The sequence below is a fragment of the Cornus florida genome, unplaced genomic scaffold (assembly GCF_030987335.1).
Source record: "Cornus florida cultivar Cherokee Brave unplaced genomic scaffold, ASM3098733v1 CherokeeBrave_3.0.0_Hap2_Chr11, whole genome shotgun sequence".
Lineage (NCBI taxonomy): Eukaryota > Viridiplantae > Streptophyta > Magnoliopsida > Cornales > Cornaceae > Cornus > Cornus florida.
The window spans coordinates 81,429,390-81,444,038 of NW_026775581.1; the positions used below are offsets into that span (position 1 = coordinate 81,429,390).

The 14,649-nt window shown below is 36.4% G+C and overlaps 1 protein-coding gene across 2 annotated transcripts in view; it reads left to right on the forward strand.

Annotated features, from left to right (window-relative positions):
• The first annotated feature begins 1,507 nt into the window (after nucleotides 1–1,507).
• The window catches only part of LOC132283698 (helicase and polymerase-containing protein TEBICHI), a 37,415-nt gene continuing 24,273 nt past the window's right edge, over nucleotides 1,508–14,649 (forward strand). The window contains exons 1-8 of one of the 2 annotated variants that reach the window (XM_059785698.1): nucleotides 1,508–1,631; nucleotides 2,271–2,722; nucleotides 2,936–3,158; nucleotides 3,246–4,118; nucleotides 5,499–5,563; nucleotides 6,222–6,327; nucleotides 6,433–6,633; nucleotides 6,792–6,992. In XM_059785698.1, coding sequence (XP_059641681.1) covers nucleotides 1,596–1,631; nucleotides 2,271–2,722; nucleotides 2,936–3,158; nucleotides 3,246–4,118; nucleotides 5,499–5,563; nucleotides 6,222–6,327; nucleotides 6,433–6,633; nucleotides 6,792–6,992 — 2,157 coding nt within the window. In that variant the 5' untranslated portion in view covers nucleotides 1,508–1,595. Of the gene's footprint in view, nucleotides 1,632–2,270; nucleotides 2,723–2,935; nucleotides 3,159–3,245; nucleotides 4,119–5,498; nucleotides 5,564–6,221; nucleotides 6,328–6,432; nucleotides 6,634–6,791; nucleotides 6,993–14,649 lie in introns of those variants that run through there. The other variant, XM_059785697.1, reaches the window with a different exon arrangement.

Genomic DNA, 14,649 nt, shown 5'->3' on the forward strand with positions numbered 1-14,649 from the left:
CTTACTTTTGAAACTACAAGAACTGACTTGCTTACTTTTACACCACAGTATTGTGCACATTTGGTGAAATCTCAAGAGTTTTTTTTTGCACTTTTGCCCCATATTTATATACTTTTTATTTTTTAGATATATGTCAAAATATAATTGAGCCACCTTAGTTGCAGAAAAAAAGATTATACCGATGCTCTCTTTTAAATTAACGTACTTTGGACAATAAAAATAATGCATGTATTATATTATCACATTGTCAATATTAAAGTAATTTAACTAAAAAATCAAAATACAAGACGGTCAAAGTTAATAGTGTAATTTGGTAAAAGAAAGAGTATGTAAAACTTTAATTGATTAACTAGGAAAAAAAAAACTTTGATTAATTCGTGTGATTTCTTATAAATGAATTTTAGTATGAAATTTTAACTATGCAATTCACAACACCTCAAATATAAAGGCAGATAGCTCATGACAAGTGTAATGAGATAGACCTCGTGGCATCATTATTCTTTTTTAAAACCAGTTATTGAAGAACTAAGAAAATATAAATTTGTTTTAAACAAATGATCAAATTCTAAAAACAAATTTATTTTTATTTTATTTTTTTACTGATCTAGAGAGATTGTCAACAAAACAAATTTTTTTACTAATTTTTAGTTATCACTAAATAAAAAGTTGTTTTTTAAAAAGTGAGCAAAACATGCTCATGCACACCACTTTTTTACTAATTTTTAATTATCAATAAATAAAAAATTATTTTTAGAACTAAACATACCCTACCCACCACTTTTTTACTTGGATTAGAAACAAGGCAATAAAAGTAGGGGTGCACAAAAAAAAAACCGAATTGGTTGGTTTGGTTAAGTTCTTTCATGGTTTGGTTAAGTTCTTTCATGGTTTGGTTTAGTTAAGATTTAAAAAATATGGAACTATTTATAAACAGTTTGGTAACGATTTAAAATTCTACAAGACCAAACTAAACCGAACCAAACCGTTTTTTGAATTTTATATATATACATATATTGTATTGTATTATATAATAAAAAATAGGATTAGCCTTTTAACCACTCAACTATATAATATATAATAGAAACTTATATTATAATAGAAACTTAAATTATATATGATATATATTTTTAATTATATATATAGTATGTTGAATTATAAAAAAGTTTAGAACCGTGAAACCAAACCGAAACAAGCCGTTTTCTCATGGTTTGGTTTAATTGGTTTCGTGGTTCTGTTCAGTTTCAATTTTTATGAAACCGTTAAGAACGGTTTGGTTCCAAATTTTTTTGAAATCGATCCAATCCGAACGAACCATGCACATCCCTAAATAAAAGATAGTTTTATTGAGTTTTGTGGGTAGGGTTTCCAAACCGGATGGGTTTCAAGAGAAAATGGGTAATAAGTCGAAATATGCAAAAGATTATGGTCACCATTGCAAAAAAACTAAAGAATTCTTTACAATGTTCTGGGGTTCACCATTCTATACCTTCTGTATCAGTACTACTTGGCGGTCTTTTAAAATCATTCAAATGCAAAATACTGCGAGCGTAAGAGAAAACTAGGGCTTGCGAATCGCCTGAAACTCGTGTTCGATCATGGAGTCTGGTTCGTCTCGTACGCGCATCGATCAGGTCTTCTTCAAACTCTTTTTTCTTGTCTTTCAGAAATCCTAGATCCTTCTTCAAGATTCGCATCCCATTAAAAAACGTAACTTTGTGTATATGCAATATATATGTGTGTATTAATAAGTTCATTGAAGTATGTTACTTAAATTTGTTCCACGTGGCGATGAATCTTATTCTTTTAGTAGCGTGTCTTTTTCAAATTTGAATGCTATCTCTATTATTATTTTTTTGATTAATTTCATGAGTTCATATATTTTTTTCCTTTATTTATTAATTGAAGTCCGTTGCTTGTTGATTGTTGACGGTAATAAGAATGACATTAATAGTTCGTTTCTGATTTTAAAGTTGCAGATAAAACCAATAATTACTTACATGTAAAACTAATTTTTGTTAGATATAGTTAGATTTTCATTTCTTTCATTCTTTTTTTTTTTTTTTTTTTTTAATAATATTCTTATTTTTGATTCTGGGTAATCCTCAAAATAATGAGTTTGTTTGATTTCATATGGCATGCTATCTATAGCTAACATATCTTGTTTGTTTACCATATGTAGTTTTTCGGTTTGATAAATTGGAATCACAGAACAATATTTAATTTTGTGTTATTCATTATATAATTATTTTATTGTGTGTTCCTCTGCACAGTTTTTTACTTCAAAGAAGAAGAAATCCTTATCACCAGGTTTGAAGCCTCGGAGGATCGAGAAAGATGCAAAACCAACACTTGAAGGGTCTCCTGGTGCCAAAGGTTCTTTGGACAGCTATTTGGTTACCTCACAAGATGATAATCGTACTACTAACATTTTGCTCAAAGCTCCTGGTCCATTTGCCAGGCAAGATCCGGTCAAGAGAAACCTCACATTGGAAATTGATTTGTCTTCCAAAGATGAAAAGAAAGAGGCCTTTTCATCGATCCAAGGGTGCCCTCAAACTTCTGAAGCTGCCGGAGAGGCCAAGAGGGAACAATTTCGGGTTCCATCTGAAGTGGGTGACCTTGCAGTCAGAGGTCTTGCGAAGGGATGCTCAGATCCTGTGCACAGTGCAGGGAACTCTGAACTTAAACAGTTTGCAGCTGACTTTTTGTCCTTCTATTGCAGGCATTGCATCTTTTTTTTCCTTTTAACTAGCACCGTATTATTTAACAAGATTAGGCTAGACAGTTGTAGTTACTTAGTTGTTATTTCATTTACATGGAAGTCTTTTAAGTTTATAACTTTATATACAAATTTCACTGATTACTGAGGGATGTACCTGTGTGGTTTGTTTAATGATTTTGCTACAATAACATTTTTGTTTTCTACTACATGCAGTGAGCTTCCATCAAGTGTAAGTTCACCGTCTGAGCCGGAAACAAATGCACACAAAAGACATGGTAGTCCGTCAGTGCTAGTTGTGGAGGATAGATCAATCAAGAGAAGGCATTGCATCATTGATGGGGACCAGTCTCAGACCAAGGGTGAAACCCCTTGTTGTAGTGCACCGACTGATATCATTGCGAAATCTGGAGAAGCAGTTTTCAACTATTCCAGAGAGGTAAATTTCAATTGAAAGTTGAAGCAATCATGGGACCGATCTTAGAATACTATGTTACTGATTAATGCTGATACATGTGCTTGGCAGGTGATTGTGGGTAATGGTACCATTGAACATCAAGCGAGCTTGAGAAAATGCAATAAAGCATCCGCAGGCTCCGGATGTGATACACCTGGTCCGTTGACGATCAAGGCTGGAGCTCGTGAAACTCCCAGGTCATCACGTGGAAGCTCCATATTTTCGCCTGGAGAAGCGTTTTGGAATGAGGCAATTCACGTTGCTGATGGTTTGTTTGCTACAAATGATAACCTGTCTTTTGGGGTTGCTGAAGAAATTAATTTATTAAAGAGCCAATGTGAGATAAAAAATTCAAACAATATGCGGAATGGAGGGTGTGTCAATAAATCAAACGGATTATTGGATGAAGGTGCAAGCAAAATCTGTAATTCAGAAGTGAATGCTTCTTTTGGGTCACTGGGAAAGCATGGAAAAAATTTGGATAAAGAAGCGTCCCCATTGCCTGTTAAGCATTTTGACTTCTCATTTGTTGAAAAAAATTTGGATGCGGACACCCCAACTCATTGTTTAGTAGATAACATGAAAGATCTTATGCCTATAGATGGTGAACAGACTGGATGTGTTTCTGTAAGTAATAAAAGTCTTCAAACCACTAATATTACAACCCATGGTGGCGAAGCTTGTTTCAATTCTGAAATGCATGAAGTGCAAGGGATGCCGATCAATTGTGCTGTCGCAAAAAGGAAAGCACATTATTTGAGTCAAGATAATGATAGCATCACATCTAATACGCCAGATATGAAAATCAGAGGATGCAACAAAGATAGTACTCCGTCAAATTTTGCTCTGGTAGAAGATCGTTTAGATCTTAGCAACTGGCTCCCTTCTGAAATATGCAGCATATATGAGAAGAGAGGAATATCAAAATTATATCCATGGCAGGTATCTTCATTAACTTTTTAATCAAGCTAGTCCTGCTCAGATAAAGGGATGTGGATGAAAACAAGGGCAGAGTAGTTGGGTGTTCCCCCTTTTCTATTATCTTTGGTCAGGTTATTGATTTACACAATTTGGTATGGGCTGAGATTTCATACCTAGTTTGGGTTCAACTGTTCAAGACAAGCACTAAAAGATATATTCTAGTGTTTTTTTAATAAGACAAGTTTATGTGCCAACATAAATTTATATTGCTCTTTTAATTGGGTCAGCGAGGAAGTCCGATTTATTCGAACCTTGAAGAATGTATGGGTTTGGAGTGGGTTGGTGTTTGTTGAGGATATGATGTCTGGAATATGTCCTGTCCTGAACTCGTCCTACTGCCTCATCTAAAATGGAAGACAGTTTTTTACTGTAAATTGTAGGCTGTCTTTTAGATTGTTTTTAATAGTTCTTTGACCATGATACAATTTAACAAATAAATGTGCTTATACATACTTGTTCTTGTTTGTTATATAATATTATTACTACTGTAAATTATCATCATTGTTGCACTTGGATATCATATATGCTAACACACATCATGTGAGAACTCTGAGGAACTTTTCAATCAATAGATTGCCCCTCCATCCTAGAAAATTATCATTGAGACTATTCATTACAGTTAAGAGATGTGAACAATAGCCAACGGTTAAATAATAATTAAAAAATTAAGATGGATGAAGATGGTCAGTTAGCCTCTTCTCATTTCATTTCACTTCTTCTTCTTCTTCTTTTGATTTTATTTTTTTTTGGGGGTGGAGGGGGGAGAATTTCGTTTCACTTTTTATCCCAACACTGTAACACATAATTGTCTCTCTGAATTTATGAACCCATGATTTTTCACTCCTCTTCCTTTAGAGATTGTGCATAGATAAGTACCATTTACACATTACTCATGCATTTGCACATGCTACCTGCTGATGAGAACTAAAATTGACATGTTTCTTTGAATCCCAACTCTGAATAACTTTTTGTTCTTGTAAACTTTTCGCCTCATGTCCTTATCTGTCCTTTCTTGTATTGTTCATTTCCGTCATTAACTTATTTCATTCTTGCATAGTGCATGCATGGTATTTCCACTGTGTATTCTCTTTAGGACAACATATCTTGAATTCAATCATATATATCCTGGTTGACTGGTACTTTCAAAAAAAAAAAAAAATCCTGGTTGACTGGTATCTGAATTTGAAGTGACAGTATCAAGTTGCCTTGGAAAAATGATATGCTACTTCTTGCATTTGTTTGTGTTAAACTTATTTTTGAAAATGGTGTTATTGTAATTTAATTTGGTATCCTTTTTGTTGAGAGCTCAATGTAAATTTAATTTTCATTTTCGTTCTCTAGGTTGACTGCCTTCAGGTGGATGGTGTCTTAGAGAAAAGGAATCTTGTATATTGTGCATCTACGAGGTATTCTTATAGATGTAATTGAAGTTAATATCAAGGTTGCTGTTAGATTGGTCTACTCTACATTATCACTCTTTTATACGTCTGAAAATTTTGAATATCTATTTCAGAACTTTATTTTTGAGTTGGTTGCTACAAAAGTTATACATGTAAGTAGTAGATATGAAGCCTGATAGGAAAGAAAGTTGTATCGGCATCTCCAAATCATTGTCAAATGAAGTCAAACATGTATGATATGCATGTGCCATCTTAGGGGTACTGCTGAGATAGTTTGGTGGATTCAGGATTGCATATAACTAACTAATGGGCATTACACTTAATCTCTTGTAATTTTTCTTGTAGTTCCCTCTTATATTTTTTTCTTTTACCTTTCTCCCTTCTTCCATTGTATTTCAACCTTTTGTTAAAGATTCAAGACAAACCAACCCGCTCCACATATTAGTCCTCAACATGGTATTGCATGACGAAGTAGTTGTTGTTGTTGCTGCTTTTCTTCTTAAATTTTTGTTGGACATTGGTTAATTGCGCAAATACAAAAAATGATGAATTCTTGGCCTGCCATGAAACAAGGATTTTTTTGGTCCAATGAGCAATATAAAATCTTTAATTTTTTGAGTTTGTGGCATCTATACTTCACTTAACGATTCTTCCTTTCTCATAGTGCTGGTAAAAGTTTTGTTGCTGAAATTTTGATGTTGCGGCGAGTCTTATCAATTGGAAAGATGGCACTTCTTGTACTGCCATATGTATCAATTTGTGCAGAGAAGGTGCATTGTTGTTTTTGTTTCATGTTGTTGATTTTGCTTCTGAGGAGTAATCCTTGAATTTTGTACATATATCTATTACACAAGGATCTGTGCAAATTGGTGTAGGCTGAACATCTGGAGGTCCTCTTGGAACCACTCAATAAGCATGTGCGTAGTTACTATGGAAACCAAGGTGGTGGAACACTTCCTAAAGATACCTCGGTAGCAGTCTGTACGATTGAGAAGGCAAACTCTTTAATTAACAGGTTGCTAGAAGAGGGTCGCCTTTCAGAAGTTGGAATAATTGTGATAGATGAACTGCATATGGTAATGATCCTTGGATATGGTCTTATATCATCTTTTCAACTATATATATATATATATATTTTTTTTTTTCTGTTTCCTTTTCAAAATGTTTTTCATTTTTTTTTTTCGTTCTTGGAATGGATTCTTAGACATGGTTTTCATCCTTGGGTTTGTTGCAGGTTGGTGATCAGAGTAGGGGTTATCTTTTGGAACTTTTGTTGACAAAGCTTCGTTATGCAGCTGGTGAAGGCAATGTGGAATCATCCAGTGGAGAAAGCTCAGGTATGAGCAGTGGTAAGGCTGACCTTGCCCATGGTCTCCAAATCGTTGGGATGAGTGCAACCTTGCCAAATGTGGCTGCAGTTGCTGACTGGCTTGAAGTAAGTATGAAACATCACTTTGCAGCACCTCAGTAAAAGAGCTGCAAAATGACTTACAAAATGATTTCCCTAGTATAGGAGGTCAAACAAATTCATTTTCTATTTGACCAGGAGATTGGCGCGGTCTATTATCGTTGTGACTGTGGCAAGTGGTGGTCGCCTAATTCATGTCTGGCACACATACATGTCAATGTTATTAACTTATCAGAGTTTAACCCGATTGGAAATTTTTAGGTTATTTCAACCTATGGTAGAATATTCCACAACCGGTAGTTGTGTATAGTATCCACCATTAATTTTAGAGTAAAGTATAAACCCCCCCGAACTATCACTTATTTGCAAATAACCCCCTTTAACTACAGAGAAGCCCCCTGAACTTTGATAAATATACAAATGAGGCCACATTGTTAATGTATTGTGTCAACAGATAAACAAAAAGATATTACAAATTAACACACACACACACACAGAGCGCCACCACCATCGCCGCCAACAACAACAACAAAGCCTGTTCCTAATAACTTGTGGTCTGCTACATGAATCTTACGTCAATTCACATGCTATCATTTTTTTTTGATAAGGAAGATTGTATATAAAGAAGCCTTTAAAAGGGGAATGCATCCCTCAAAAGATACACAAGACCAAATAGGACCTCTAATCTCTCGAAGAGTCAATAAAGTCCACTATCTCATTAGAGGATTTACAATTTCTCACAATAAATAGAGCTAATAATGGAGAATTTCAACACACCAATAGAAGTCTCCTTATCTTCAAAGGATCTCCTATTTCGTTCAAGCCATAAACACCACCAGACGCACAAAGGTGCGATCCTCCATAAATCACGAACATACATGAGCCCCTGCTAAACAGCCTCTCTAGGCTTCAATCAAGCCTCTAAGCAGATTTGGGCATAACCCATTGAACTCCAAACAAACCAAACATCAAAGCCCGAGCCACTGGGCAATGTAAAAGAAGACGATTTACCGTTTCCTCATCTCTCTTGCACATACAACAACAGTTGACCGCAACTTGTCTCCGCCTCTTTAGTTTATCCTGGGTCAATATCTTTCCCAACACAGATGTCCAAACAAAGAAAGCCACCTCAAGAGGGCCTTAGAATGCCAAATAGTCTTCCACGGGAGTGCATCTCTTAGAGAAATCGAAAGTAGTGTTATGAAAGGCGCGCCTAGGCGTGCACCTAGGCTCGAGGCACAGGTCTAGCTGTTGTTGTCATCCCAGGCGCACTGATGTTTACTAGGTGTGCGCCTCATCCTATTTGTCAAGCGCGCCTCACTGTATTTTATTTTATTTTAAAATGATTATTCTATTTCTTAAGCCAAAAGGGCGTTTTTGGCAACTTAATAACCAAATAAGAAAGCCTAAGCGTATGAGAGAAGGAACTTTTGTTCAAAAGAATTCTTCTCTCTTCTCCTCTACTTCTCTCTCCTCTCTCCTCTCTTCTCCTTTACTCCTCTCTTATCTATGTCTACTTTTCTTTTTTTGTCTAGTTCATCTAGTTCTCCTCTCTCTGTCTTTTTTTTTTTGGGCTCTATTTTTTTCTCCCTTTTCTTCTTTAACGCTTTCTCTCTCTTCTCATCTACTTGTCTCTCTTCATCTACTTCTTTTGTCTTTGCGTCTTTTTTTCTATTTTCTTCTTTTCTTGTAACACTTTTTTTTGTTAATTGATTTATTTCTTTTTGTTCTGTGTTTTAACTTTCAAGTAAACAAATTTGTGCTATGTTTTATGGTTCTTGAATGCAAATACAGTTGATGGATTTACTTTTTTTATATTTGATAAAAATTTTTAAAATTTTGATATGACTTATGAGATACAAATGCTTTTATGGTAGTTTAAAATTTCAATTGTGCGCCTCACTTCACTTAGGCGCGCGCCTTGCCTTGTGCCTAGCTCCAAAGGACCTCTAGCACCTTAGTGCGCATTGAGCCTTTAATTACACTGATTTTAAGACATCTAAAGAAAGAGACCTCAAAATGACCCCTAGAAAAGGGGACCTATACCATAGAATCAGGGACTCTACTCACAATCTCTTGATGATACAACAACTACAGAAAACCAACTACTTCCTCAATCTCCCAATCTTGAAAATGCCTTAAAAAACGCCCATCCCAGGATGATCTACCACTATCAAGACTATAGCAGTCACTCACCAAGGCGTGTTTGTCCGTGGCAATGCTTAAGAGTCTGGGATAGGAGAGAGCAAGAGACTGTTCCTCACACCAAACATCCTTCTAAAAACGAATTCTGCTACCATTTCTGATTTGGAACCTGATATGCTTAGAAAATTCATCCCATCCCTTTCTGATGAATTTCCACACGCCAACTCCATTGGGACGTTTCACCTCTAACTAACACTTATCACCTCTGTCCTTCCCGAATCTACTCACAATCACCCTCTTCCACAATCTGGGCTTCTCCAAACCAAACCTCCATAACCACTTCCCCAAAAGGGCCTTATTAAAAGGCACCAGATACCCAGCCCACCACTCCTAATTGGACGACACACTTGCTCCCAATTAACCAAGTGAAATTTGAACTCCTCCCCATCCCCTCCCCCCCAAAGAAAGTTCCGCTATAATCTCTCTATCCTCTCAGAAACAAAAGAAGGAATCTGAAAGAGAGAGGAAATAATTAGGAAGGCTCGACAAAGTGCTTTTCATCAAAGTCACTCTTTCACCTTTCGACATATACTACTTGTTCCAGCTTGCCAACCTTCTCTCAAACATCTCCACCATGCGATTTCAAAAACTCATTCTCCTCGATGGTGTCCCGAGAAGAAGCCCCAACTCCTAAGTAAGAGATAGGGAAAGAACCAATGCAACAACCTAAGGTATTAGCCAGAACGGAAATATTAGGAACCTCCCCAACTGGAACCAAAACAAATTTTCCCACGTTAATCTTCAATTTAGAAACAACTTGAAACCATATCAGAATGCATCTCAAATATCTTATTTGAGAAACATCCGCATCACAAAAAACCAAAGTGTCATTAGCAAACATCAAATGTGAAATCTCCAACTGACTAAGAGCAACTCTCCCCACCTAAAAACCCCTCAAGAAACCCATAAGCACCGCCCTTCTCAACATTCTGCTAAGAGCCTCCATCACAATGAGGAACAGAAAAGGAGCAGATCTCCCTACCTCAAACCCCTTGAACTGCAAAAGAAACCCATCGGAGCTCCATTCACAAGGACCGAGAATCGAACACTTGAAATGCAAAACATAATCCAACTTTGTCATCTCCCACCAAAACCCATCCTTTCCAACAGATAAAGAAGAAAGCTCCAAGAAACATGATCATAGGACTTTTCAATGTCAAGCTTGCATTGCACCCCGAAACCCCACTACACAGCCTAGAATCCACGCATTTCTAGCAATAAGAACTCAATCAAGAATTTGGTGACCTCCCACAAAAGCTTTTTGAGAATCCGATATAACCCCATCCAACACCTCCCTCAATCTCAAAGCAAGAACTTTAGCTATCAATCTGTAAATGCACCCTAACAAACTAATAGGTCTAAAATCCCTAAGATCCGACGCTCCCCCCTTCGGAATAAGTGCAATGAATGTGGCATTCAAACTCCTCTCAAAGCGGCCCTGAGAGTGAAAGTGATGTAGCACATGTGAACAGTGGCTTGAATAGTATTTTCTAGTTTCTAATTTTTGTTTTAGGAAAGTTCTCATTGTTTTAATTTCCTAATAGTTTAGTGTATGTTTTAGGAAAGTTTTCATTGTTTTAAATTTCCAAATAGTTTTGTGTTTGTTTTAGGAAAGTTTCCATTGATTTAAGGGCGAATTGCAAAATACCCCTCTTGACTTTCACCCATTAGCAAAAAACCCCCCTTATGTTTTAGCAAAAAATCCCCCTCAACTATTATGAGGGGAGTATTTTAACGGATATCTGTTTAAGGTGCTATATTTTAGACGAAAATATCCCTTAAATAGTTTTTTTTTTTCTTACTCTCTCTAACCTCTCAATCTCCTGCATCCCACCACCACCACAACCCACCTCCACCACTGCCACCGCAATGTGACAGAAGAACAAACCCATGAAAAAAAAAGAGCATCAAAAGTAACATATTGATTTTCAACATGTTTTTCAAATTCAAATTGTATTCTTTTGTCTTTGTTTGTCAATTATTCGAACTTTTCTCAGCACACAGAGAAAACGAACAGAGGAAGTACAGAGACAGAAAGACAGAGTTGTGTCTTGTCTTCTTTTTCTTGCTCTTCTTTATTGTTTCTTTTGAGAGAAACAAATATGTAATATTACTATATATATATATATATATATATATATTTGTAATGGTATGTATATATAATGTATATACAGAAATGCAACAATTCTCATGTTCATATGCTTGTTGGGGGCAAGTCTAACTCGACTTAGGGTCTGTTTGGAAAGCCCATTACAATCAATATAATTAAATCTTGTTTGAGAAGGATATTGTTGATGAATACAAACCTGAAAGACAAAGCAAAATTCCGGATTGCAGATTTCTGGAATTGTTTCAAATTTTGTATGAGTTTCAGCTGTCCAGGGCTGGTTTATTGTTTCTTTAGAGAGAAACAAATATGTAATATTACTATATATTATGTAATGGTATGTATATATAATGTATAGACAGAGAGGAGAGGGAGAGAGAGAAAGAGAGTTGCAGAGTAAGTGTAGGGCGGATGGTGAGTTTGGTTTAATGTACGTGGTGCAGAGAATGGGATGGTGAGCAACTGCCTTTATACATTTTAAGGATAGTGGGTGATGAACCTTACTAACAATCCGGCGGCGAGGATGACCCCGACCGTCCAAAGAAAGATCTTGCGGCTAACAATGATACAACCCAGATCCACATACCTCTTCTTCTTTTGCTTTCCCGGTCCCAACAGCCAGCTCTGCTGGGTCTCATCCAATGTCCGTGGCGGAGTCTGCCGTGTGAATCTCCAGAGGCCCACCCCACGGATCTCTCCCGTACATACTCATTTTTCAATCCCTTCAAATCACTTAATTCAGTTTTCGAATTCCTCAATTGGGCTTCAATAAATCAAAGCAAAAAGCTAAAAACAAGTTGTAATCTCAAAGAAAAACAATGATTTGGTTCATATTCCTCAATGTATGATAACTGTATGTGTATATGTATATATATATATACATACATATAATAGAGATATAGAAGGGTTGGATGGATATGGATTGTGGTGGCAGTGGCTGAGGTGGAGGTGGATTGTGGTGGAGATTGAGAGGTTAGAGAAAAAAAAAAACTGTTGCTGATGAGGGTAACTGTTTAAGGGGTATTTTTGTCCAAAACATAACCCTTAAACAAACATCGGTTAAAATACCCCCTTCATGTAGTTGAAGGGAGTTTTTTGCTAAAATAATTCGTAAGGGAAGTTTTTTGCTAACGGTTGATAGTCAAGGAGGGTTTTTTGCAATTCGCCCTTGATTTAATTTCCAATATAGTTTAGGATTAGCTTAGGCCTATACATACATGCTATTGTAATAGTTTAGGGATCAATTATCTCTTTTATTAATACCAGAAAACTGAGAACTTTTCTCAATATCTTCTCGTGGATTCGGGTGTTTAAAGAATGCGTTGCTATTCTTAATTATTTTTCTTGCTTTCATTAATCCACTGCGCCAAGTTGGTATCAGAGCCATTCTCCATGGACGGTTATCCAGGAGAACGTGCGTTGACTGTGGGAGAATGCCAACAATTGCGTCAGGAACTCAAACTGGAGATTTAGACGGCAGTTGAACATCTAACTGAAGCCATGAATCGCGTGCAGGTTCATAATAGGCATGATAAGGGCCAATTTGACGGTGTGAATCAGCCACGACAAAGGGCTGGAAATCAACGTGGTCATCTTCAGCGTGCTAATAATCAGCGTAGTTTCAACAGGACGTTTGGTCTAATTTGAGCGATGATCAGATTGAAGGTATTGTTCTAGCACATGGAGATCACGGGGCGTCGGGGTCGACGCAAATCATCGAGATTGTTGGATGAAAATTAACCTTCTGTCTTTTAATGGTCAACTTGATATTGAAGATGTCTTGGACTGGCTTGAGGAAGTTGAAGATTTTTTCGAGTATTTTGAGATACCCGAGAACAAGCAAGTTCCGCTTGTTGCCTTTAAATTTAAATAATGGGCTTCAACTTGGTGGAAACAAACACAGATTAACCGGGGGAGGCAAGGAAAACAGTCTGTGCGGTCGTGGTACAAGATGAAACGGCTATTGATGGCTAATTTCTTACCACCAAATTATGAGCAGATGTAGTACCAAAAATATCATACTTCTTGTTAAAAGAATCCATTTGTCAAACAGACTATGGAGAAATTTTACAATAAGGATTTTGACATCAAGGAAGGTCAAAATGATTTTATTGAACCAACAAGTGATATTATTGAGATTAATCAAAAGCAAAGTTGTGTTGCTCCACCTCTTGTAGTTGAGGATGATGAAATTGTTCTTACTTTAGTCACAACAGATACACCTCAATGGACTTCCAATAATAAAGCTTCAAAGATGGAGTCCTTAGACAAAAGGGATAGTTTGAAAGAATTAGATGTAGAGCAGTACAAAGAAAAGGATGTTGGCATGGGATGTGGAGACACTTACTGCTACATAGACCCATATTTGAAGAGCAATGGTACTAATGAGATTGAAGAAGTTGAGAGCATGATAACAAAGACTAGGGGTGCTGCCATGTTATGTGCTTGGAATGAGGATGGTGTCATTTATATCGACCTAGTTGATTGTTTTTCTAATATGCATGTTCCTTGCAAAATTATACTAGCATGTCCCTCATGGACAAAATGGTTTGCTTGTCTACCTAAAGGTGGAGAAAAGGAGAACTTGATAGTAGCTGACACACAAGACTTTACTGAAGTCTTCAATGGGAAGGTTACCGTAATGCTCTGGTCGAATTTCTGCACATATGATCAAGACAATTTCTTTTGTTTTCAGTTGTCAAGGAAAACTGATTTGTCACACTTGGTGTTCCTTTGGGATTGGGCAACTAAGAAGCAACTTTATGAAGCAATAAGGTCAAATCATCAGTGATAGAAATTTTTTTTCATACTTATATATGATGAACTGTCAGTGAAATACAAGGACGACCACTGTTGAACTCGACGGCGAGTTCTTTTAAAGAAGGGGAGCATGCTGTAGCACATGTGAACAGTGGCATGTACAGTGTTTTCTAGTTTCTATCTCTGTTTTAGGAAAGTTTTCATTGTTTTAATTCCTGTTAGTTTAGTGTTTGTTTTAGGAAATTTTTTATTGTTTTAATTTTCCAAATAGTTTTGTATTTGTTTTAGGAAAGTTTCCATTGATTTAATTTCCTATATAGTTTAGGATTTGCTTAGGCCTATAAATAGATGCTATTGTAATAGTTTATGAATCAATTCTCCCTTTTATTAATATAAGAAAACTGAGAGCTTTTCTCAATCTCTTCTAGTGGTTTCGGGTGTCTAAAGAATACGTTGCTATTCTTAATTATTTTACTTGCTTCCATTGATCCGCTGCGTCAGAAAGGCGTGAAAGGCATGAGAGTTTAAAGGCCCTCTTTGGTCTTATGTAGCTTTTCCCCTAATCGGGTTCAACGAGTTGAGCTCCAAATCGCCAACACGATATGATTAATT